The 24,598-nt window shown below is 47.2% G+C and overlaps 1 protein-coding gene across 1 annotated transcript in view; it reads left to right on the plus strand.

Annotated features, from left to right (window-relative positions):
• NLK (nemo like kinase) overlaps positions 1–24,598 on the plus strand; it is a 1,424,501-nt gene that overhangs the window by 682,747 nt on the left and 717,156 nt on the right. Inside the window, exon 4 of the mRNA XM_085649870.1 lies at positions 17,614–17,720. Within this exon, the coding sequence (XP_085505996.1) occupies positions 17,614–17,720 (107 nt within the window). The remainder of the gene's footprint in view (positions 1–17,613; positions 17,721–24,598) is intronic.

Below are 24,598 nucleotides of genomic sequence, written 5' to 3' on the forward strand. Positions count from 1 at the left end.
AACACGAGGATAAAGATTGCCCGGCCTGCACTTCCTTCTGATCAAAGAAAACCATACGTGATCGCCGGCCTCGATGTCACGTAATGTCTCAATCCACTACCTCGGTGCGAGTCGACATCTTCGATGCAGGCCCAATGTTCCAGAGGAACAAGAACCAGACAATGAAGACATCAGGGTCGCCGAGGCCGACGAATCAGAGGCCGAAGATCAGACGGTTACTCCAGGTCAATGAATTGTGCATACCGACATCGAAATCCCTACCTCGTTCTCAAAAACATAAGAGTCTGGTAACACCTTCGCCTTCCGGCTCAGGTCGACACCTTTAAACGCCCCGCCTCCGAGGTCCAAAGTCAAGCCTTCAGGCAACTCGGGAACGAGCCAGCCACACATCGGTACCGAAATACCATCCCCGGTATCGAAATCTAAACATTCGGCATCGAAACACCATCCGGATAAACCCTCGGCGCCGAAAAAAGACCATAAATCTTCGGAGCTGAAAAAAGACCATAAATCTTCGGAGCAGAAAAAGTCATTGAATTCCACAGCACCTCCAAAGCATAAGGACACCAAGACCCCTCGTAGAGCTTCAGAGTCCAAACCAAAACGACCAAAATCATCGGTGCCGAAGAAGGATACTGGATTATAAGATTTATTTCAACCAGATCCAGTGGATCCTAAACAAAAATCCCTTCACATTGACACTAAAACTGGTCATATCAAGACCATTCCATCTAAAAAGAGACCTGTCGACTCTCAAGACGAACCCAAGGTACCCATAAAGGAAGAAGGACATGGGCACTTCTCCAGCCAAACCCTTCTCCCCTCCAAATTTTCCTACTACACCACTTTCTCCAGCACACTCGCCAATGCTTCCATATTCACCTACACCACAAGATGATGATGATGATGATCACCTTGGGGGTGGGGATGAAAACCCCCAAGAGGATAATGACGATGACTCTACTCTCCCACCACCTGATCCTTGGGAGGATTATGATAATCCCCCAGATGTCCCCGATCCAGACTCCTACCCATCTAGGCCATCCCCCCAGATGACAACATAGGCTTTGCACAGCTGGGGCTGCACAATATCATGGGGTAGAATTACACTCAGACCCACTGGAGGAAGATTTTTTTATTAGAGGCTTTCACACAGTCACAAAAATCAACAAGCATTCTACCTATGTTAAAAGGTATGATCAAGCATGCACCTGACGTTTTTAAAGACCCTGTCAGGGCTAGAGTTCTCAATCCCAGGATTGAGAAATAAATATAAACCAACTCCCAACGATCCAGCTTATATTAAAGTACAGCTCCCTCTAGATTCCTTGGTTGTTTCAAATGCACGTAAACAAGCAAATTTCCAAACATCAGGAGATGCCCCACCTCCAGATAAGGAGTCTAAATTACTAGACGCATCTGGTAAACGCATTGCATCACAAGCAGCGAATCATTGGTGCATTGCCAATACCCAAGCTTTATTGGCCAGGTATGATAGGGCTCGTTACGATGAGCTTGAAAAGCTCGTACAACATCTTCCCGATCAGTATAAGTCTAAGGCTAACGACCTCATACAAGAGGGAAAGTTAATTACATACACTTCTATGAAGTGTGCTCTTGATGCCGCCGACACAGCGTCTCGTGCGGTTAACACAAGCGGTTTACTACGCAGACACGCATGGCTACGCATATCTGGGTTTAAACAGGACGTTCGTGCAGTCTACAAATCTTAATCAACCCTTTGATCAAGAAAACTTATTTGGACCCACTGTAGGCACATCTTTGGGAAAAAGGACTCAAACTGCTGAGTCCATGGGAGCCCTACAGGCAACAACCACTAGAGGTTCTTTTTGTCGCTCCTTTATAGGGGCTCCTCTAAAACTATTGGGAAGGACAACACCTCATCCTCCTACAAAAACACTACTCCAACCTCCCCTAACAGAGGATATTTCAGAGGGGGTTATAGAGGGAACAACAAAGGTAGAGGCCGCGGTAATAACACCCGCACCTCTCCTACTACAAAATAGTGACTTCCCTCCACTACCCCCGAACATTCCACTCCAGTCGGGGGAAGACTATCACAGTTCCTACCTGTGTGGAATTCCATCCCCACAGACAAGTGGGTAAGACAAATTATCCAGTATGGTTACTGCCTGGAACCCACTTCTACTCCCCTATTCATACCCCCCAAAAAATATCCAATGTCCACAGAACATCTGACACTGTTAAAACAAGAGGTTCTCTCTTTATTACAAAAACACGACCTTGAACTGGTTCCCTTACCTCATCAAGGAACAGGGGTTTACTCCCTTTACTTTCTAATCCCAAAGAAGGACGGTACTCTCAGGCCAATACTAGACCTCCGACCGTTAAATCTCTACATACAGTCGGACCACTTCCACATGATCACTCTCCAACAGGTCCTCCCACTGCTCCAACAGGGCGATTTCCATGCCACTCTAGATCTCGAGGAGGCCTGCTTTCATATTCCCATTCACCCCGCTCACAGAAAATATCTACGGTTTGTAGTGGACGGCCAACACTATCAATTCAAAGTCCTCCCATTCAGAGTGGCTACATCACCCCCGAGTCTTCACAAAATGTCTTGCGATAGCCGCAGCTCATTTGCAGAGACAACACATTCATGTGTTTCCTTATCTCGACGACTGGCTCATAAAAGCCAAGTCACATACACTCTGTGTGCACAATACACACAAAACAATTCCGCTGCTCCACGACTTGGGATTCACAATAAACCTACCCAAGTCACACCGTCAACCGTCCCACCTACTTCAGTATCTAGGTGTCACAATAGATACCTTAAAAGCCCCTGAATACCCCAATCCAGTCAGGATAGCCAGCATGCAAGCTCTCATATCAAGATTTCAACTTCAACACTCCCTTCCAGCTCGAGTGTTCATGCAACTAATAGGGATGATGGCCTCTTGCATCCTCATCGTTCCTTATGCAAGACTTCAAATAAGTCCCTTACAAGAATGTTTAGCACATCAGTGGAACCAAGCTCATGGTCAGTTGACAGATCTGGTGTTGGTGGACAGCCACACGCATCGCTCTCTGCAGTGGTGGAACACACAAAACCTATCCAAAGGGCGGCCGTTCATCAACCCGGTTCTACAGATAGTGCTAACCACAGACGCATTGCTCACCGGCTGGGGAGCTCATCTCCAAAACCAAACCGTACAGGGTATATGGACCTATCAACAGAAACAACTCCACATAAATCACCTGGAGTTACTGGCAATCTTTCTAGCACTAAAGTCTTTTCAACTCTTGCTAGTCTGCAAAACTGTCTTGATCCGTACTGAAAACATGACAGCAATGTATTACATACAACGACAGGCGGGGACACACTCTTCAGCTTTCACAACAAGCGCAAAGCATATGGAGATGGGCCATTCCTCAAAACATTTACCTCCTTGCAGAACATCTACCAGGAGTACACAATCAGATTGTGGATCTTCTGTGTTTGGCGACTGAGCAGATCCACGATCTGATTGTGTATCTTCAAGTTCTTCTTCCAGTCTTTCACATGTGGGGTCATCCAGACATAGATCTGTTCGCCACACACCAAAACGCAAAATACCCAAGCTTCGCATCTAGGTATCCACACCCATTGTCCAAAGGCAATGCGCTATGGATCAACTGGTCAGGCAAATTTGCATACGCTGTTCTACCTCTCTCTCATTCCACTAGTGGTTCGGAAACTCAAACAGCATTCCCTCACAATGATCCTTGTTGCTCCAACATGGGCCCGACAACCATGGTTCACAACCCTCTTGGAATTATCAGTAGTTCCTCATCAAAAGCTACGGCTCTCACCCAAGCTTCTCACTCAGAACCATGGAGAGGTAAGGCATCCAGATCCCAATCAACTCAACCTTGTGACCTGGCACCCGAAGTCCTAGAGTTTGGCTACCTAAATTTACCACCAGACTGCATGAACATCATTAAGGAGGCTAGACGTTCTACCACTAGAGCATGCTATGCCGCAAAGTAGAAAAGATTTGTAATTTACTGTACAAATAACAAAATCAACCCACTGGATGCTTCTATTAGACATCATCTGTTACCTTTTGCATCTACAGCAATGTAACCTAGCGTATACATCTATTAGACTAAATCTTGAGGCAATAGCAGCCTATCTCCAAAACAGACATTTGTCTTTGTTTAGGGTATTAGCTATCAAGGCATTTATGGAAGGAATTGAAATAATAATTCCACCTAGAGTTCCACCCTCTCCAGTATGGAACCTAAATGTGGTACTTACAGACTCATGGGTCCTCCATTTGAACATATGCATAAGTGCGAATTGCAATTTTGATCATGGAAAGTAGCTTTCCTAGTTGCAATCACCTGTCTCAGAAGAGTCAGTGAACTCCAAGCATTAACCATACAAGAACCATTTCTTCAAATCCATCATAACAAAGTGGTTCTTAGGACTAATCCAAAATTTCTACCTAAAGTCGTCTTTGCTTTCCACCTTAACCAGTCTGTAGAGCTCCCAGTGTTTTTCCCTCTACCAGACTCCGTAGCAGAAAGTGCTCTTCACACACTAGACGTGAAAAGAGCAATACTTTACTACATTGAAAGAACAAAATCCTTTCGAAAACCTAAACAACTTTTTGTGGCTTTCTCCCCACCTCATAAAGGAAATCTTATCTCAAAAACAGGGATTGCAAGATGGATTGTTAAATGTATCCAGATATGCTGTGCGAAAGCCAAACGCACCGTAAGCATTCCCCCTAGGGCTCACTCCACACATAAACATGGGGCATCTATGGCATTCTTAGGTAACATTCCCCTAGGTGACATTTGCAAAGCAGCAACTTGGTCTACACCTCACACATTCACAAAACATTATTGTGTAGATGTGCAAGCAAAACAAGCTAGTGTGGGCCAGGTTGTATTAAGAACACTTTTTCAAATCACTGCAATAGATACAGGTAGCCACCGCTAAGGAGACATATCATGGGGAGGTACATGGAAATTCCCATGCACTGACTCATGGACTTTGACGCTAATCCCTGTCTCGTAACCTTAGTAGAAAGGGATTGGCATAAACAAAAAAAATGCCTCTTGATGGCAGGTGTTAGGTTGGATAAAAAGTTTATTTTCTCCAAACCTTTCCAACTTTGTATATGTGGAGTACAGTGCAGGAAACCTGTTAAGTCGTAAAGTGTTAAACTTTGCCAAACACACCCTTCCAGTTTAAAACTTAAACTTGACATCACTCAAATACCTTTGCACTCTGGTGAAAGGGTGTGTGCATTGAGGCAAGGTAACCTAGGGTACGACAGCACTAGAAGAGAGAGTAACAGCACCATATCTTTATAGATATGGTGCTGTTATGACAACTTTTCACATAAGACAGCAGACCAACTATTACTACTGCGCATCGTAAAAACTTAATCTGCCCCTTCCTTTCTCCAGACCAAGCACGCTCAACATCTATTACCTACCAGTACAGATGACTAGACTGGTACAACTTATAATCTTCATTGTCTTAAGTAACATTTCCTCTACATTGATTAACACATTTGTATGACTCCTTGTCTCTGTATGTTTTTGATGTAAAGCGCTCTAACAGTCTACATTTAGATGAGTAGCGCTATAAAATAAACGTGAGATCGAGGCTGAGGAGAAATGAGGGAATCCACGAAGAAGGTTGTTATTGGGAGGATGCCAACAAATATTTGACTCTGGGTAACACCAAAGCTAAAGTCAGTCCTGAGAGCAGAGCTCCCGCGTGCTTCCCAGACGTGCTTGTCAGGCTGCACATTTTGTAAACAAGGAGCCCAGCAACAAAGTTTGCCATACATCTTTTTCGGGAGACAGCAGTGAGAAGCAGTGCTTCTTCATTTAATTTGCAATATACTAAAATTTTCCAGTATAGTCCTAAAGGAGAAGGAACAGCTGGCGTACAACCGTATACCCTTAGGTCAATTTACAGCACAGCAATGGAATTGGAAAATTTTGACTATACTGACCGATGGAGGAAGCAGAGCATTTTATGAGGTCTGGATTGGGGGTTAGACAGAAAGATGTGCAATTAAAAATTGATTGTTTTCTCAGCCTTATATTCAATGGGACGACATGAATGCAAACAGAGCTGTCACTGAACAGAGTGCAGTTGGAAGGTCTGATTATGTAGTGCATTTTAAAGGATGCTGCACATGGCCACTTGAACTCTTATGGTCGCATCTTATTTTCATGTTCAAAAGTTTAAAAATCACAAACGCTGAAACTAATGGTAATTATGCAAAAAAGTGACATCAATAATTAAAAAATGACAATTCTATAAGTCAGTGAATCAAATATACTTAGTGTTTGTGACGAACACTCCTCTTCACCACAATAGTTAAACCTCTTTAAGAAAAAAAACAAGTATTGTCATTTCCTTTTTTTTTTTAAAGAATTGTTGTGGGCACCGGCACCATTAATGAACAAGTTACTTACCTTTGCTAATGTCTTATCTGGTAGAGACTCTATGTAGCCTCAGATTACTTACCTCAGAATATTCTCCAGGTGACAAACTGAATCCGAATTTTTTTTAATAATCCTCTTGTGAGGTGGTAGGTAGTACCGTCGTTCGGCTCCATGTCGCATCATTTGGCTCTGCATAGTGTTGCTGGCCGTGTCAGTAATGACGTTCGTGGAGCCTATATAGGTGCCACCCCAGAGCACTAACCTCCTTTTTCGACTGTTTACCCCCACCAGAAGTATGGAGCCAAACTGAGGTAGAATGACCTGTTTGCCAAGGTGAGGTTCTGAAGGATCTCATTATTGTGAAATACACCGTTCACAGAATGGAAAGGATTAGAGTGTCAGTAAGAAATCTGCAGCTAAATAGTGTTGCTACTAGATAAGGTGTAACAAAAAAATTAAGTAACTTGTTCATCTGATAGACTTCTAGCTACAGATTCCTTATTTTAGAATAGATACTAAAGCTTTCTTTCACCAACGGCGGGTCTACGGACTGTGTTACGCGAAGATGTCCTGGAGGACAGAACAAGCACAATGCCCAGCATGCTGGAACTGACTAGGCAGTAGTGTCTGCAAACCTGAGCAGTGATGCCCACATAGCTTTCTGGCAGATGTCCGAATTTGGACTCCTATAGCTAGCGCATTTGTCGCAGCTTTAGCTCTGGTGAGATGAGTCTGGGGCTGCTTCTTAGCCATTGTGCATCAGATTTTAATATAGAGGACAATCCATCTGAAAATGGTTCTCTTGTGAACTAAATTGCCTTTCTTTGCAACTATAAAACCGACAAAGGGTTTATCGTCCACCCGCCAGTCTTTGCTACGATCAATGTAAAATGGCAGCACTGTTTGGGCTTTGGGTCCAGAGGGTGGAGTCTCTCCTCTTCCTTGGTAGAATTGAGATTGGGGGAGACTGGGAAGAAAGAAGGCAGTGTGATATTCTGCCAGACTTGAAAAGTAGGAGCTGGGGGGGAATGTTTCGTTCCACCTGTGGAATTGGTGGAATTTTGATCACTCCACGTTACTTTTTAACGCGGAGTTCTGACCAAATTCTGCCATTCGCCACGTGCCGGAAGTTTTCTTCCATGAGGCTCCAGAAAATAGGAGCTGGCAAGCACGTGCGAGATTTAGCATCCCCTGGTGCAATTTCTTATTTTTTTTTAAACGCTGCCATTCGCTCTCATAGGGCTGCTATTAGATTAGATTTGCTGCATCTCCATGCATGTAGATGGAAAGTGTGTAGATTCGGGTGCAGGGCCCTGCCCTGTTGCAGAGATGGGAGTTCATCTCAAAGGGGCGGCCTGATCGGAGGACAGATGCTCATGCTGAGGATTAGAGGATATACTCTCCTTGCCCAATCCGGATTTATTGAGATGACCTGGGCACGGTTGTTTTTTATCTTCTTGAGAACTCTGGACAGTAGTGGAATCGCTGGAAAGGTGTACAGGAGTCCTGAGCTCCACTTGAGAGCCGCCTTGAACCTCCAGCACCCACCAGTGCGGAGATTGCTCTTTCTCAGCAGTAGTGAATAGATCTAGTCAAGGTTCTCCCTAATCTCTGGAAAGACCTTGCACCACCTCTGAATGGAGACACCATTTGTGATCCACTTGGCATCGACTGCCGAGTTTGTCCGCCCTGGTGTTCGGTGAGCCCACGGATGTTGAACCACCAGGAAAATGTCCTGACGTTCTAGTCATGTCAAGAGATGCAGGGCCTCTTTTTACATGGTCCACAACCCCACCGGCTCTGTTTGTTGCTATACCACCTCGCAGTGGAGTTGTCTGTGAATGCCTGAACTAATCTTCCCTTGATTGAAGGAAGAAAAGCTTTCAATGCCAGACGAAGGCCTCTCAGTTCCAACATGTTTATATGGAGCTGAGACTCAGCCAGAGACCAGAGTCTTCTGATGTCCACCTCTCCCAGATGGCCACCCCTACCCAGAAGTGATATATCTGTCACCACTGTGAGCTCTGGATGGGGAAGTCATTTGGGTCTTCTGCTGACCTATTCTGATGGATACATCTGCCAGTGGATTCCTCACCTTGTGAATATCCCCTGCGCCAGCAACATTCGGAAACTTTTGTAGCAGTCCACGCCGATGGGGTCGAAGATGACGTCACAGAGACACGGCTCCGCTCGCGACTCCACTGACGTCACCGGCTCCATAAGAAGACCTCCTCGGCGTGATGACGTCAGTTCCCTTTTTTCCGCGCCGACGACGCCAACGGATTTCGGGAATCGTTACTGGTAGCTTTACCTGTTACTTTGTGTTTATTCCGAAGTTTCTCTGTCTTTCTTCGAGAATGTCGGCAAGGAAGTCTGGTTTCAAGCCTTGCCATGAATGTGGCAAACACATGTCCATCACTGACCCGCATGACGACTGCGTTTGGTGTTTGTCATCGGACCACGATGTTGAAGGATGTTCGTGTTGCAGGAAGATGAGCTCAAAGGCTCTTAAGGAAAGAGAGGCAAAGCTCTTTATCGCCCGGATGAAGAGAAAGGAGAAAAGAGGTAGAAGAAGATCCAGGTCGAGGTCGAGGTCGGCTTCCAAGTCGACGTCGGGACATGCTTCAAAGAGCAAGAAGCATAAGAAGAAAAGGAGGCATTCGTCTCATCACAAGGCCTCGACGTCGAAGTCTAAATCACCTGCTCGGCGTCGAAGGGAGTCAGTGTCTCCTTCTCCTGTTCCGGCTTCGCCTCCCGTTCCATCTTCTCCTGTGTTTGCTCCGGCTGATTCGCTGGTGCCGGCGTCCTCTCCGGTGCCGATGGCTTCTCCAGGTCCTGCAGGTCCTTCGGCTCCGTCTCCGACTCCGGCCCAGGATGAGGATGATCAGGCTCCGGGTGAGTCTGTGACGCCGCAAGTTCCACCGTCGGCGCCGGCAGGCCCGAGTCCGGTGTTACCTGACCAGTATCCGTCTTTCCCTAATCCAGGTCAGGACCCCTCGCAGTATCTCAATGCGATGTATGGGGTGTTCTCACGGGCCATGTATTCCTCTGGTGCACCTATGGGTCCGATGGGTCCGATGGCTTTTAATCTGGGAGTGCCGCAGGTTTATCCTCAAGCACCGTTTATGCCTTTCTTCCCAGCGACGCCGTCTTGGCAGATGCCGGCGCCGAAAACATCGACGCCGCTTCCCTCTTTACCGGCGCCGGCTCGACCTCGTTCGACGCCGGCTGCTCCAGCTGATCCGCATTCGACGCCTCTGCCGGCGCCGTCGGATTCGATCACGGCGCCGCCGACGCCGCAGGTGCGGATCCGTTCCAGGAGGGAGGCGCAGAGAGTGCTGGAGGAGAGGAGCTATCTTATGGATGAGGCTGAAGAGGGGGAATTGGTCGAATCCGATGAGGTGTTTGACGAGTTGAAGGAGGCAAGTGGGTTGGATTTGTCTCCGGAGTGGGAGATCACTCCTCCTTCAGATGAACCTTCTAAAGACGCGGCTCCTTATCTTGCTGTAATCAGAAAGGCTGCAGAGTTGTTGGACCTTCAATTGCCATCTGTTGAGTTCAAGTCCAATATCTTGACTGAGGTGTTGCACTCTCCAACTGCGGTGTCAGAGCCGCTGTTGCCTTTTAATGAAGCAATATTGGAGCCTGTGTTGGATGTGTGGCGCAAGCCTTTTTCAGCTCCTGCGGTGTCCAAGGTGGTTGCAAGGAGATATAGGGTGGCTCCGGGGGATCCTGAGTTTTTGTCATCACACCCTTCACCTGAAAGTCTGGTCGTTCAGGCTGCTTGTTCTGGACGTTCAAAAGGTGCGTTTCCTCAGGTCCCAGGGGACAGAGAGGCCAAGAAGGTGGACCAATCAGCCAAGAAAGTCTTTTCTTCAGCCAGTATGGCATTAAAGTCTTCTAATGCGACTTGTTTATTGGGGCGCTATATCCATGCGCTTATGGATTCAGCTAAAAAGTTGGCACCGAAGCTGTCGGAGGTGGATAGGGCAGGCTTCAGTGAAGTACTGTCGGATGCCCAGGCGGCTGCTCGCCAGGTTATACAGAGTGGCTTGGATACAGCAGACTCAGTTGCCAGGGTCATGGGGTCTTCAGTTGCCACCAGGAGGGGTGCATGGCTTAAGTCCTCCGAATTTTCTTCGGATGTCCAGTCGACCTTGTTGGACTTACCTTTTGATGGGTCTGGTCTGTTCGGGAAGAAGGCTGATGCAGCTCTCGAGCGCTTCAAAGAGAGTAAGGCTACGGCTAGGTCGTTGGGCCTTCAATCCCAGCCGAGAGGTACTTTCAAGAAGTACAGAGGTTTTGGAAAGGCGAGTTTTCGTTCTTATAGACCAGCCCAGCAGCAGCAGCAGCAGCAGCAGCAAAGCTCCAAGGGATATAGAGGAAGACTTAGAGGTCGCTCACGTGGCCGTCAACTCTCCTCCTCCTCTTCCTCTGCCCCTCCCACCACTGCAAAACAGCCCTAGATTTGACATTCCGGATCATGCTGGTCCTGTGGGGGGCCGGCTTACCCATTTTCTACAAGATTGGGAATCGGTTACTACAGACCTTTGGGTTCTGGATCTTGTAGAAAATGGGTACGCCCTTCCCTTTCGGGAATTCCCTCCAGTTTACCCTCCTTGCCAAGGTGCTTGCTCGGAGGACCACCGTCTTCTCCTGCAGGAAGAAGTCCTGAAGTTGTTTCAGAAAGGGGCGATAGAGGTGGTTCCGGAGCAGGAGAGGGGTCAGGGATGCTACTCCCGGTATTTTCTGATCCCGAAGAAGGACGGCAGATTGCGTCCGATACTAGACCTCAGAATCCTGAACTTTTACCTGAAACAGGAGAAGTTCAAGATGCTCACCCTTGCGCAGGTTCTTCAGGCGCTGAATCAGGAGGACTGGATGGTGTCGCTCGACTTGCAGGATGCGTATTTTCACATCCCCATCCTGAAGTCGCACAGGAAGTATCTCCGTTTCACGGTAGGATCGCAACATTATCAGTTTGCGGTCCTCCCGTTTGGTCTTACTTCGGCACCTCGAGTCTTCACAAAGGTGATGGCAGTGGTGGCAGCCCATCTCAGAAGATCGGGAATTTCGGTTTTCCCTTATTTGGACGACTGGCTGATCAAGGCGGAGTCGTCGGAGAAGGTGCTGTGTCATCTGCAGGATACAACTCGGCTGTTGTACAGATTGGGTTTTTCGATCAACGTGCCCAAATCTCACCTGGTGCCCTCTCAGCGCAACCTGTTCATAGGTGCGGTACTGGACACTACTGTGTGTCGAGCATTCCCTCCTCCTCAAAGGATTCTCGACATACAGGAAATGATTCCTTTGTTTTTCAGCGGAGCGGTTGTTCCAGTTCTGAAGGTCCTTCGCCTGCTCGGTCTGTTCGCTTCCTGCATACTGTTGGTCAACCATGCACGCTGGCACATGAGGGCGCTCCAGTGGTGCCTCCGCAAGCAGTGGTATCAGCACAAAGGGGATCTCAGGGAGTCTGTGAGGATCTCCAGAGAAGCTGCAGCGGATCTATCTTGGTGGAGCGTGGAGGGCAATCTGTCTCAAGGAAGGCCCTTTCATCTACCTCCATCGGTGACCACAGTGATAACGGATGCATCCACCTTAGGGTGGGGTGCGCATCTGGGGGATCTGGAGATCAAGGGTCTTTGGTCTCCAGAGGAAAGGTTGCTTCACATCAACCTTCTGGAGTTACGGGCGATACGCTTGGCGCTCAAGGCCTTCCTCCCTTCCCTTCGCGGTCAGTCTGTTCAGGTTCTGACGGACAACACTACCGCGATGTGGTATATAAACAAGCAGGGAGGAGTGGGGTCTCTTTGTCTATGCAGAGAGGCCCTGCGTTTATGGTCCTGGGCTCAGGACCATCGGATTTGTCTGATGGCGAATCATCTGGCCGGGGTGCTGAACGTACGTGCGGACAGTCTCAGTCGGCAGTTCTCTGCCGACCACGAGTGGAGGCTCCATCCGGAGGTAGTTCGTCACGTCTTTCGGACGTGGGGAACTCCTCGGGTGGATCTGTTTGCCACTTTCGAGAACGCGCACTGCCTGTCATTCTGCAGTCTCCAGTATCCGATGCAGGGGGCGTTGGGAGACGCGTTTCAGTTGAGTTGGGGCTCACGACTCCTTTACGCGTTTCCTCCCATACCCTTGATTCCTCGGGTTCTGAGGAAGGTTCGCCAAGACCGGGCCCAAGTTATATTGTTCGCCCCGGATTGGCCAAGAAGGGTGTGGTACACAGATCTTCTCCACCTCTCCTCGTGCCCTCCGCTCCGTCTCCCTCTGAGGGCAGACCTCCTCTCGCAGTCGGAGGGGCAGGTTCTACACCCCCACCTCCAGAGCTTACACCTTCATGCCTGGAGATTGAACGGGGCAACCTGAATTCTTTCTCTCTCCCGCCAGATGTGGTGGATGTTATTTTATCGGCCAGGCGACACTCCACCAAATCCATATACTCCTATAGGTGGTCTAAGTTCGTTCTCTGGTGTGGAGAGAGGTCGATTGATCCCTTGAAGGCTCGTTTGTCTAACATTCTGCAGTTTGCTCTTTCTCTTGCCCAGCAAGGCTTTGCTGTGGCCACTGTAAAGGGATATTTATCGGCTTTGTCGGCTTTCCTATGCCTGCCGGATCAGCCGTCCTTGTTTAAATCACCTATTGTGCTTAGGTTTCTCAAGGGCCTTACGAATAAATTTCCTCCTACTCCCTTTATTGTACCTCAGTGGGACTTAAACCTTGTACTGACTTATCTTATGGGTTCTCCTTTCGAGCCCTTACATAAGTGTCCCTTGAGACTGTTGTCTTTTAAGACGGTTTTCCTCGTTGCAATCACCTCGGCAAGGAGAGTAAGTGAGCTTCAAGCTCTTAGTTCAAAACCCCCATTCTTGACTGTGCATGCTGAACGAATGGTTCTCCGGACCAGGGCTGCGTTTTTGCCTAAGGTGCTAACTCCCTTCCATCTGGGGCAGTCCATTACCCTTCCTACCTTTTATCCTCCCCCTCACCCTTCCAAGGAGGAGGAGAGACTTCACCGCTTGGACCCTAAGAGGGCGGTGAGCTTTTACCTGGACAGGACTAAGGACTACAGGATTGATGACCAGCTCTTTGTGGGCTTTGCTGGCTGCAGAAAGGGTCGTGCGGTGCACAAGCGCACCCTTTCAAGATGGATTGTGCTATGCATCAAGATCTGCTACTCCCTAGCTGGTAAGGAGCCTCCGGAGGGTTTAAGAGCTCATTCCACTAGAGCAAAGTCTTCTACCTCTGCTTTGTCTAGGGGTGTTCCTGTGGAGGACATTTGTAGGGCGGCAACTTGGGCCTCCCTTCACACCTTTGCAAAACATTATTGTTTAGACTCTGAGGTGAGGAGGGACGGACATTTTGCCCGTTCCGTCCTTCAGGATTTTCTGGTATAGGGGGATGGACACCCTCCTCCGGGAGCGGGGACTGCTGTGGAATCTATTCACAAGGTGAGGAATCCACTGGCAGATGTATCCATCAGAAGAACAAGTTACTTACCTTCAGTAACGCTTTTTCTGGTGGATACAGTATCTGCCTGTGGATTCCTCACTGACCCACCCGCCTCCCCGTTGTCCATCCTTCTATTCCAGTGACTCTATGACGGTAATTCTATTGATGATTTCAAATGTATTTATGACTGTCAAGGACATTGGGTTATTTCTAGTGCTTTGATGTTTCTTTTCCACACTGTGTGTGTTGATATGCATATTGTGTACTGTGTATGCTGTTTATGTACATATTGCTGTCAGTCCGTCCGTGTGCCTCGAAGGCACGGAAAAAAGGGGCGGAACTGACGTCATCACGCCGAGGAGGTCTTCTTATGGAGCCGGTGACGTCAGTGGAGTCGCGAGCGGAGCCGTGTCTCTGTGACGTCATCTTCGACCCCATCGGCGTGGACTGCTACAAAAGTTTCCGAATGTTGCTGGCGCAGGGGATATTCACAAAGTGAGGAATCCACAGGCAGATACTGTATCCACCAGAAAAAGCGTTACCGAAGGTAAGTAACTTGTTCGTCGTGCTCCATGAGCCACCATTGCAGATATTTTACAGTTCCCTTCGATATCGGGACCAGGTCAGAGAGATTTGCCTGATGCTATGCCCACTGGGACTGCAGATCCCACGGAAGAGCCTGCATGTTTTGCTAGCAGGATTCAATGAAACCCAGCAGCCACTGATTCTGTCTCACCGAATTCCAGGATAGGGGCTGAAACATTGGAATCATAGCTCGAATCTGCTGGACTTGCTGTGCCAGAGGATAAGCTCAAAACTTCACTTATCTAGAATAGCTCCGATGAAAGGGAGTATCTGACAGAAAGTAAGGCGTGTCTTCAACATGTTGATAGTGAACCCCAGAGAATGCAGGAGGTCCACCATAGTCTGGAGGTGGGAGACAACTGCCTAGGGTGATTTCGCCCTCAACAGCCAGTTGTCAAGGTAAAACAAGGCTGGAACCCCTGACCTCTGCAACCACGCCATCACTTTGGTAAATACCCGTGTGGCGCTGACAAGGCCAAAGGAGATCACAGCGAACTGGTAATGCTCTTGGCCTACTATGAGCCTGTGGGCAGGCAGGATGGGGCTATGGCAGTAGGCATAGCGCAAGTCCAGTGCTACCATCCAGTCTCTAGGATCAAGTGTAGACAGACGCTGAGCCAAAGTGAGCATTTTGAATGTTTCCTTTTTCAGGAAGTAGTTGAGAGGACATGGGTCTAGGATAGGACAGAGGCCTCCATCTTTTTTCAGCGACCAGACAGTAGCGAGATTAGCAATCACAACCAACTTCTGTTGCTGGCACCTCCTTGATAGTTCCTTTGGCCAGAAGAGCTAATACTCCTTGTCTTAAGAGTGAGAGGTGCTCTTCCGTCAGCCGATAGTTGGACGGTATCAAAAGTTGCAGAGTCTGTTGGAAAGGCAGGGCATAGCCCCAGTAGGCAATCAAAAGCACCTTTTTGTCCAAAGTTATTTCCCGCCATTGAGGCAGGTGGTGTCGAATCCTGCCACCAACCGGGTGCTCATGACGGTAGGAGGGCAAACTAAAGACGCTTGGAAGTTGCACCTGCCAGGGAAAGGGCATTGCCCATTGGGTTGAGTCGACTTCTGGCTTTGAGTCCCACAAGACTTGTGGGAGCTGCGTCTGCAGCCACAGCCTTGGTGACTGGGGGGGAAAAGAACGCTGCTGAAAGCCCCTATTGTAGCAATGGAAAGGGGGGGAGGCTGAATGTGGCTGTCTGGGACCATGGTGAACCCCAATAATCCAGCGGTGTCTTCTTTGAAACACTCAGACACCAAATCTGCCTTGTTGCCAAAAAGTCAAAGTTCCATCCAAGGGCATGTTCATAAGGGATGTCTAGAAGTCCTCAGAAAAGCCAGTTGTCCTCAGCCAGGCATGACGTTGGAGCGCCTCTGTGGAAGCAGTGTTTCTGTCTAGTGAGTCGGTCGTACCCAATCTGCATCCGATGGTGTACTTCGCTACATCTCTCTTGTCTGCAATAGCTTGGGAGTGTATGGGCCTCCTCCGAGACTATAGGCAGCATTTGCAGAACCATATCCCACAGTGTGGTAATAATGGCCCAATAAGCACTGCAGTCCCAGAGTGGTGGAAGAGAAAAATCCTCGTTCCCAAGATATCCAGCCTTTTAGATTGCTTATCCCGTGATGTGGTAGGGAACAAACTAGGATTTATCCTAGGGGTTGAAGTCTGGACCACCAGACTCTCAGGATTGGGAGGAAGGCAGGGTGCCCGTGGACAGGGCGATGGTGTCGACAAATAGTCCTGTGCTCAGAAGTGCCTGTTTAGGGCTTGGTCTAGGCCGCAAGCAGTGGTTTTACAGTGGATACTTACACTTCCATGCGATGTCGGTCAATTGAGTGCCTTCAAATTAGGTAATTGAAAAGACTGCAGTCTGGCATTTTCTTCAGCTTAATACAGCTTCAGAAGAAGGGGAAACCTGTGCTCTTTTTCAAAAACATCGAGGCAGAGGTGGGGTATTTTGCGGGAACAGAACATAAGGTGCACTCAAAGAATTTCCCATGCTGCCTCGTCCCCTTATTCAAACTGTGGAAATCTACAAGAGTTTCATTACTGAAAATTTATTTTTGCTAAAGTTTTTGGGTGTTTAATTCTTCAAAATCTTTATCAGACACAGATATCCGTTTGCCAGACTCTCGACTACCAAATTTTTCAGGGCATCGTAAAATTGCTTACTTATTAGCCGCTTAGTATTACAGCATTTTCCTTGATTACCTCTGCAAATGTACCTAAAATTAAGTGCACTACAATAAAAGGGATGGTGAACCAACAATTTACTGTGCCAGGGCCTTTTTCTTATCATTCTGTATTTTTTTTTCTAGTCATTCTTGTGTGTTTAAATTGTTTTCAGGGAGCAGTAATTCAAATCCAATAGTAACTTTTCTTTTATCTTTGTAAGAATCCTAATTTCCTATGATGTCCATTAAATCTAAAGATAGACCTATTGATCTTGCCAACGCTTGTCTGTGTATTTTAGGAAATTATATACAATTATTTTCTCTAAGACTTAAAACTATGACATGTAGGACCCGTTCTAAGCAGGAAAGACATTTTTCCCAGTAAAGCGTAAACCGTGATTAACAAGCTGTGACATTCTGTGACTGTTGAAAATCTCCTCAAACCAGCAAATGTATTTTTGTTTGCAACATTTCTTTATTTATCTAAAGCATGAAGTGTAAACTCTACAGTGACACTATAACAAAAAAATAAAGGGAAAGAGGGTGCTCAGTCTTAACAATTATAAAACAGACGCGCACATGCAGTATAAAGATTTTTCAAACATGGGCGCACATCTGCCGAGAATAGCCGTACATGAGTGTTGCAGATGGCAATAAGAGGTAATAGCCGCGTGTGAAATCTGAATTCATGAAAGATCAGAGCTTCCCGCTCCTGAGTATCATTCCCAGTAAATATTTTTGTTTAATAGCCTCTTCAGTTAACTAGGTTTTCAGTTCAAATGAGGGTGTGTACATACAGATTTCAATTCTGTGCCATTCCTGTAGATGGTGCTGTTGTAACGTGTTGTAAATTCATTCTGCGCTATTAAACTGTATGTAGAATGGCGGTTGTATGTTGGTTTTACTGTAATGTTATACCAGAATACCTCGTTTTCCTTAACAATCAATTTCAAGATACGTTGTCACAGAATTGATGCAGAGTGACCTCCACAAAATTATAGTATCCCCTCAACCTCTCAGCTCTGATCATGTCAAAGTTTTTCTTTACCAGATTTTAAGAGGTAGGTATTACTATGTATCACCGTTGTACGTGTTAAGATGGATGTAGAAAATGTTTCAATGTCTGAACCGCCTCTTTGACATTATTACATTTATTTTCCCCTTCAGGATTGTATTTTTCTTGTTTGTGGTACTGCTGTACTTACTTCCTGGCAAAAAAGCTTTTGTTTCAATGGATGCAATATGACGGTGTCCAGGCTCCCTCAGCCTCTCTCTTCCTCTATTTTGTATTACCGTTCTGCTTCTTATGTTGGCACAATGTTTCCTAGTTATGTGCGTGTAAATTTGGAGTTACTTTTTTTCAAATTGGTTTAATTTTGTTCCTGACACATAGTTGGAAATGTAAGCCAAGAGTTTAAGTAATGCATTAACTTTACCTTTTAAATGTGCAGACTTGGCACTATTCTGCCTTCTTTCCAGCTGGGTAATAAACGTCACATCATGTTAATGGTTGTCATTGTTTACTCTTTTTGTGAGGAGTACTTTTAACCACAGATTCCTCAACTTTCGACTCTCCTCAGATGCCTTACAGAGTCTTGCAATAGCTCCTGCGTGCTGGTAGGTGGCGCCATGGGACTCCCTGAAGACTCAGTTTCGCCTCTGAGCGCCTCCCCTTCACGTATGACGCCAGTGCCTGATTATCTGCACTGTTTGATGTGGACCTGGTGCTCCACTCTTTTGGAGTTAAGTTACTCCCAAAGTCTTGCGAGTTATGCCGTGTGCATGGATGTCTCCACGGAAAATGACAGGCTTCGAACCATGTTACACGTGTCGAAAGCAGATGCCTGTCACTAATTAGCACACCGTCTGCCCGTGTTACCTGAGGTCTAAACTAGACTTCATGTCCTGTGACGCATGCTCCCTGATACTTGCCAATGCCACCAAGGAACAACAAGCATTTGTAATGCAATAGGTCTCGCATTAGGTTAAGTTTGAGCTATTGGCGTTGCAAATGATGAAATTTGTTAGATCTTTTTTGTTCAACCAGCAGTAGCATAAGTAAGAAAATAAATTCCATGAAGCAAAGAATGGGTGTAGTGCCACAGGCTGTTACTAGGTGACCCTGTGGAGTTGTAAAGGGACCTTTATTAGCCACATACGCTACTGCACCCTTGCCTTGCTTCGTGGATTTTATTTTATTACCTATGCCACTGCTGGAATATTTAAAAAAGTAAATAAATCTAACAAACATTTTAGATTTGCAACACCAATAGCTCAAACTGTCACTAATATGTATGACCTATTGAATTGCAAATGCTTGTTTTTTTCCTTCCAGTGAGCACGGCTTCCAGGGAGAAGAGGGAGATAAATAGAGGAGAGTGGGCAGTCCCAGTGGAAGATAACAGAGATGTGTGGGGAGTGAACAGGGGCAGCCGGGAAGGAGGGAGAGGAAGCGGAGGGAGGCACTAGCTATTAACTGGGGCTGGGATAGGGAACAGCACAAAGCAGTGGACGTTGATCATTTATAGTGAGAGCAGGAGGGCTGGTGGGGAGCTAGGGGGATAGTTTAGTTATGTAAGGCAGACAGGGCGCCGGTCAGTGGCTTGATTGATCAAGGCACACTGTTGATTTTTCGAGTAAAGCCTGTTTGGGATAATTAGGTTAAAGGCTAGATTGGAGATAAATTAAGGCATAGTTTGGCTGTTGGGGCAGGTAGGAAAAAGTGATGTTACAAATAAATATATACGGCTTTGTTTAAAATCCTATTTAGTATCATAACCGGGTCTGTCAGACTCTTTAAACAACAGCAACTGACCAGTATTTTTTTTTAATGGAAAGAAGGTAATCCTACCTGAGGCGAGACCACTAAAACTACAGAAGAGTCATATTGGGTATTGTCACGTTGGTTCAGTCCTCGGGGTCGGATTGTTGCTTAGTGTGGTCCACCTCTTGATCTACCCAAGCCTTAGTAGCCGTAATGGCACAGGTCAGCGGGAGGATCAAGCGAGGGAAGGAAAGGAAGGGGACAGCAGGGAGGGAGCTCTGCAAAACACAAGAATCAATATTAGCACCCTTCCGCTTTCCCTAACCTCCTCGCTACACTCTTCTTGTTACAGGGACATTGAAACAGGTGTTAGTGTTATACCTGTAAAGAAAAAGAACGGCCTTCGTATATCAAGTCACCTCTACCTCTTAGCGAAGACGTTAAGCATTCGGTTTGATGTGTTGACTGCAAAGTGGGATACATACAATAAACAAGACAGTCATAGGACAACGTCACATTGGAACCAGAGCTTGCACAGATATCTCGCTAATATATTCGACTTAGAACGCAGAAGCTCTCCCCAGAATCTACCCCGACATAGACTCCACTCTGCCTCACAGGGATAGAGCGTAGTCCGCTACCACTCGGATAATCCCTGTTGAAAAATAGAGTCACAAGCACATCAACATACATGAATGCAGATCACAAAAGAATGGTAGGATTTCTCCAAGGCATGAACTGTAGCAACTTAATTATCCAGGTTACTGCACCATGGATTCCATTGGGTGCTCAAAGGCATTTATATACATTTTGCACAAAGGCCCAGAAGAACGATGTTCATGCCCACTATAACCAGTGTCCTTTTTCTAGTCTCACTGGGGCTGGTAAATACATGGGTCTTTTGTAGGGGCCCAGCAACAGTTATTCCCCATTAGACATCGTGCATTTGTAAAAATAAAGCACCGGAGCTTATGCAGATTGCTCCTGCTATATCACGGGCGGTAGTGTCAGCTGAGAGCAATGCGTGCATCAATAGCCGGCAGCCCTCCCTTCCTCCGCACGAGCCATAGAAGTGCTCACCAATGGAGCAGGGGGCGGACGAATAAAGCGGGAGCAGCAGGAAGGAATTGGTACACTGCACCCTTACCGGACCTTCAGGGCAGGCTTGAACCTTCACCAACCAGGGAACGACGAAGCTTGCTCCTTCTTCCCAGGACACTCGAAGCTTGGATACTCCCAGGATCAAGGCTCTTCGAGCGCGAACAGAACAGCGGTCGTCGAGCAGAATTTCCGACGCGCTGCATAGTCGCGCTTTCGCCTTTATGGCAGACGCGGTTGCGTGACGTTCGCGCGGGGATTCTGGGAAGTGTAGTTAATGCGGGCTTTCCTGATCCTGTCCCGCTTCGCGCGCGATCGACACTGTGCCTGTAACAGGTATACTCAAGCATGCCCTGTGCCCTGGCAGCATGGCTGGACTGGCCGTAGCGAGTAACAGGGCATTTCCCCAGTGGGCCGCCAGGGTGGGGGCCAGTTTTGGGCCCCTCGGGCTGTTTTTGTTACAGGGACGTTTTAGCTGCAAAATCGGTCCCTGTAACAAAATCGGCCGAAACAGACCCTGGTAAACAGCTTGGCCACACCCCCAACCCCTTTGGGGGCCGGCCGAGCACTTTGCCAGGGCTGGTTTCGGTTCACAGTCTGGCCCGGCCTGGCAGGGAGAGGCTAGTTGAACTGTCTCCCTGTACCAAAGGCCCGGCAAGTGAAATGAGGAGGGGCAATGGTGAAATGCAAGAACAGCAACTGGAGTGCAGTGTTTTCCATATTTAGTAGTAAATTAAACTTATAGGATTCTTTGGAGAATTCTGTTCTCTGACTGCTTTCGACATGACACTTTCAGACACCTTAAGTGATTTAGTACGCTTTGGAACAACCTTTCAGTATAACACAGGAGATTGTGATCCTTACCGGAAATAAATAACTTTAACATCCATGTACAACCACTGCGGTCCCGATCTGGAATAAACCGCACACTAACCCGGACGAACGAATGTTACATCATTTGTATGGCATTTGGTGGGTGTTATTTTGAGTCAACAGAACAGCAGACTCACTGTCGAGTCATGAACATTAAAAGGAGCCTGCCCCTCTAATAAACGATATTCTACAATTGTGGGATATACAGTGCGATTAATTTCAAACAGTGTGCAGTGCCCTAGCATTTTTTTACATCATGCATCTTATGTTATTGTTGTGAGTGTAACTGTCTGACTAACGGCTTTAGGGGAAATTATACCAATCAGTGCTCGGATCGCTATTTATTATAAAGTAAATGTTATTCGATTTTAAAACAAAAGCAGAGATACCGCACTTTACTTACTCTTTGCTGCAGGGGTGCCAGGGAAGCGCGGCAACTCAAACTGGCGGCAATCAGTACCACTCGGATTCTCCCGCAGGCCGCTGCAGCAGTGTAACGCGGGGCATTCTTCGGTTTCATGGGTGAGCCGCAGCCACCGTCTGTGCACTCCAAAGCCCAGCCGAGGCCTCTCAGGCACCATGATGCTGATGCCGATGGTTATTTGTGCGTAGTCAGCACACTGTCTGGTATAATGCGGACACCGGGTCGCGGAAGCCACCACTTACCAGAAACAGTGACTGCCCGCCGGCGTGCAGCATGCTTCCAGTCCCCGCTTCATGAATCCCCGGCCGACCTCACTTCCTTCCAGGACGTGTGGTCACATAATCCCCCCTTCCTCCCTGCGGCACCACAGCCACTGCCAGTAATCAAGCAACCAATGAGGGCAGGTCCCCGGGGTGTCTCGGTTTGGAGCACAGCACTACCTCGGCCGGGTGACGTGAGGCCTGGCAGCGCTGTAGAGTGAGTGAAATTTAAATGCAGCACTGCGGCTAATATTAAAGATAAGGAGTTGGGTGAGCTGCGCATAAGACGCGCGGCCGCCAATATTCAATGTTAAAAAAAAAAAAAAAAATTGGGATGAGCTGCAGAGCCTGTCCTGCTAGTGGTGGGTGTAGCCCCATTGTAAAAGTGAAAGCGCGCATAGCGCACTGCAAATACAAAACAAGCTGTCGCTATTGCAAAGGCAGCCTGCTTGTTTATATTTGCATCACGCTTACACTTTAACAATAGCTGCTGCCCCACACAGCACTCGCAGGGTGGGGTGGCAGTAAAAGCGCTATGCAAACATTTACACACGGCCATCATTTGCAAAGCCGGCTGAAAAAAATAAGTGCCCACCGTCCGTAATTAAAGGAGACAGCGTCATGCCGCAAGTAGAAGATCCAGTCCTGATGGGCCCGTCCAAAAAGGAGACAGGACGGTAACAAAGAAGCCTAATTTTCAATCCGAGGCCAGCGTTTACCATAAACGATGACGCCAGCCAATCAGAATGATGGGTGGGGCTTAAACTCCACTTCTGAAATATCCCGATTACAAAAAGCCTTGCAAAGCAAGCGGCGCATGCGCGCTGCAACACAGTTCTGCGAGACCTAAAAAGCCTAATTTCACGTTACTAAACAAGTAAACTTGGCTGTTCTTGATCGAGATCGCAGCGATGTCCCGGTCCGCGGTGCTCTATTCTGGTAAGTTGAATGCAAAGTTTAATGACAAGTTGAAAAAGTATAGGAAAAGAAAATTAAACTCTTGGGTCCGGATGCTCCACCTCTTTGGAGGTCTGCATTCCAGAATCCCGGCACTGGCTTTGCCGCCTTCTTTGAATCTGATTCCTAATATGAAGCAGATGCTCACAGTTTCACTGGCCATTGTAAAGTCCATATCAGTTTGATGCTTTCAAGGAGGCTATGCTGTATATCTGCAAAATTGTCACATTGTCCCTGTAGTGCATACCTTCTGGCCCCATGGACCCGCTTAGCCTCAAGTGGCGCTTTCATCCCAAATGAAGTCAGACTGCTCCACCATTGTTGTAATGTAGCTTTGGGTGGCGGTGAGGAGTGATATTGCACTTTTCCTTGTGGATTTATGGTTAATAGTAGGTTTTCATTGTTGTGTTTCAGTAGTGCTACACTAGTAGGAGACTTAATTATTTTGAGGTGAACGTTTGTTAAAATGGTTGTGTGTTTAAGGGTCACTGCAATGTGGTGGTGATGGAAGTGCATTGGTGTTAGGCTTGGGGATTGTAGGGCAGTGTTGGGGGTTGGTAAACCAGCGCTATGGAAGGGTAGAGTGATTCCGAGTTTGGTACTGTGCTGCTGGCAGTTGCTAAAACAATGCTGTGAGAATGATGTTTGGTAGTAGTGCTGGTTGGGTGGTGGGTATGTAATAATGTGCTACTGGCAGTGGGTACTGTGTGTGTATTGTTCTCCAGTATTTAATCTTTCATGGTGGGAGTCTCACGGTAAAGGAAATAAATAGCAGTAAAAAGAAAAAACTGCCTAGATACCATAGATAAGCATAGACTTGGGTAGCACAGTACCATCATTATGTGGTCCAAATGCCAGCCAATGAGACGCCAGCCCTGAGATCACACTCCCCAGCAGAGCCACCATTCCTCAGATTTCCAACCGCTGTCATGCGAGGAGTCGTCTCCCTGAGCTTTGCTCAGTTTGTGCAGTTGATTGAACTTTTGACCTGTATTTACAGCATTTCCTCTGGAACTGAGGTATTGCTTTTTCTTCAAGCTTTCTTCAAAATGTCTGAAAGCTCTAAAAAGAGGCTGTTCAGACCCTGTAGGTCTTGTGGGAAGGCCAGGTTGTTCTCTGAGGACCCCCACAAGGATTGTTTATACTGCATCTATCCAAAGCACGTCCCTAAGGAGTGCAAACATTGTAGGACTTTTTCAGCTAAGACACTAAAGGATAGAGAGGCACGTGTGCTATTGTGGCTGCAAAAGAAAAATGCCACTTCAGATTCTGACTAGAGGAGCTTCTGAGGCGAAATCTGATTTAAGAAAGCAGAAAATCAGTAAATCAAAAAAAAAAAAAGGAGTCATCGTTTTCCTCTCTGCCTCATACTCCTGTTAAAAAGTCCTCAGAGGCGAGGGCTCCGTCGTCGGATCCATCGACGAAAAAAAAAGTTTCTACGACCATTCCGTCCACGAAGACGTTGATGACCACGTCGACGACGACAGTTATGATGACGACCTCGTTGATGGCGATTACGAAGACGGCACCGTCGACGAGACTGGTACGGCGACAACACCGTCG

The sequence above is a fragment of the Triturus cristatus genome, chromosome 3_2, assembly GCF_964204655.1.
Source record: "Triturus cristatus chromosome 3_2, aTriCri1.1, whole genome shotgun sequence".
NCBI lineage: Eukaryota > Metazoa > Chordata > Amphibia > Caudata > Salamandridae > Triturus > Triturus cristatus.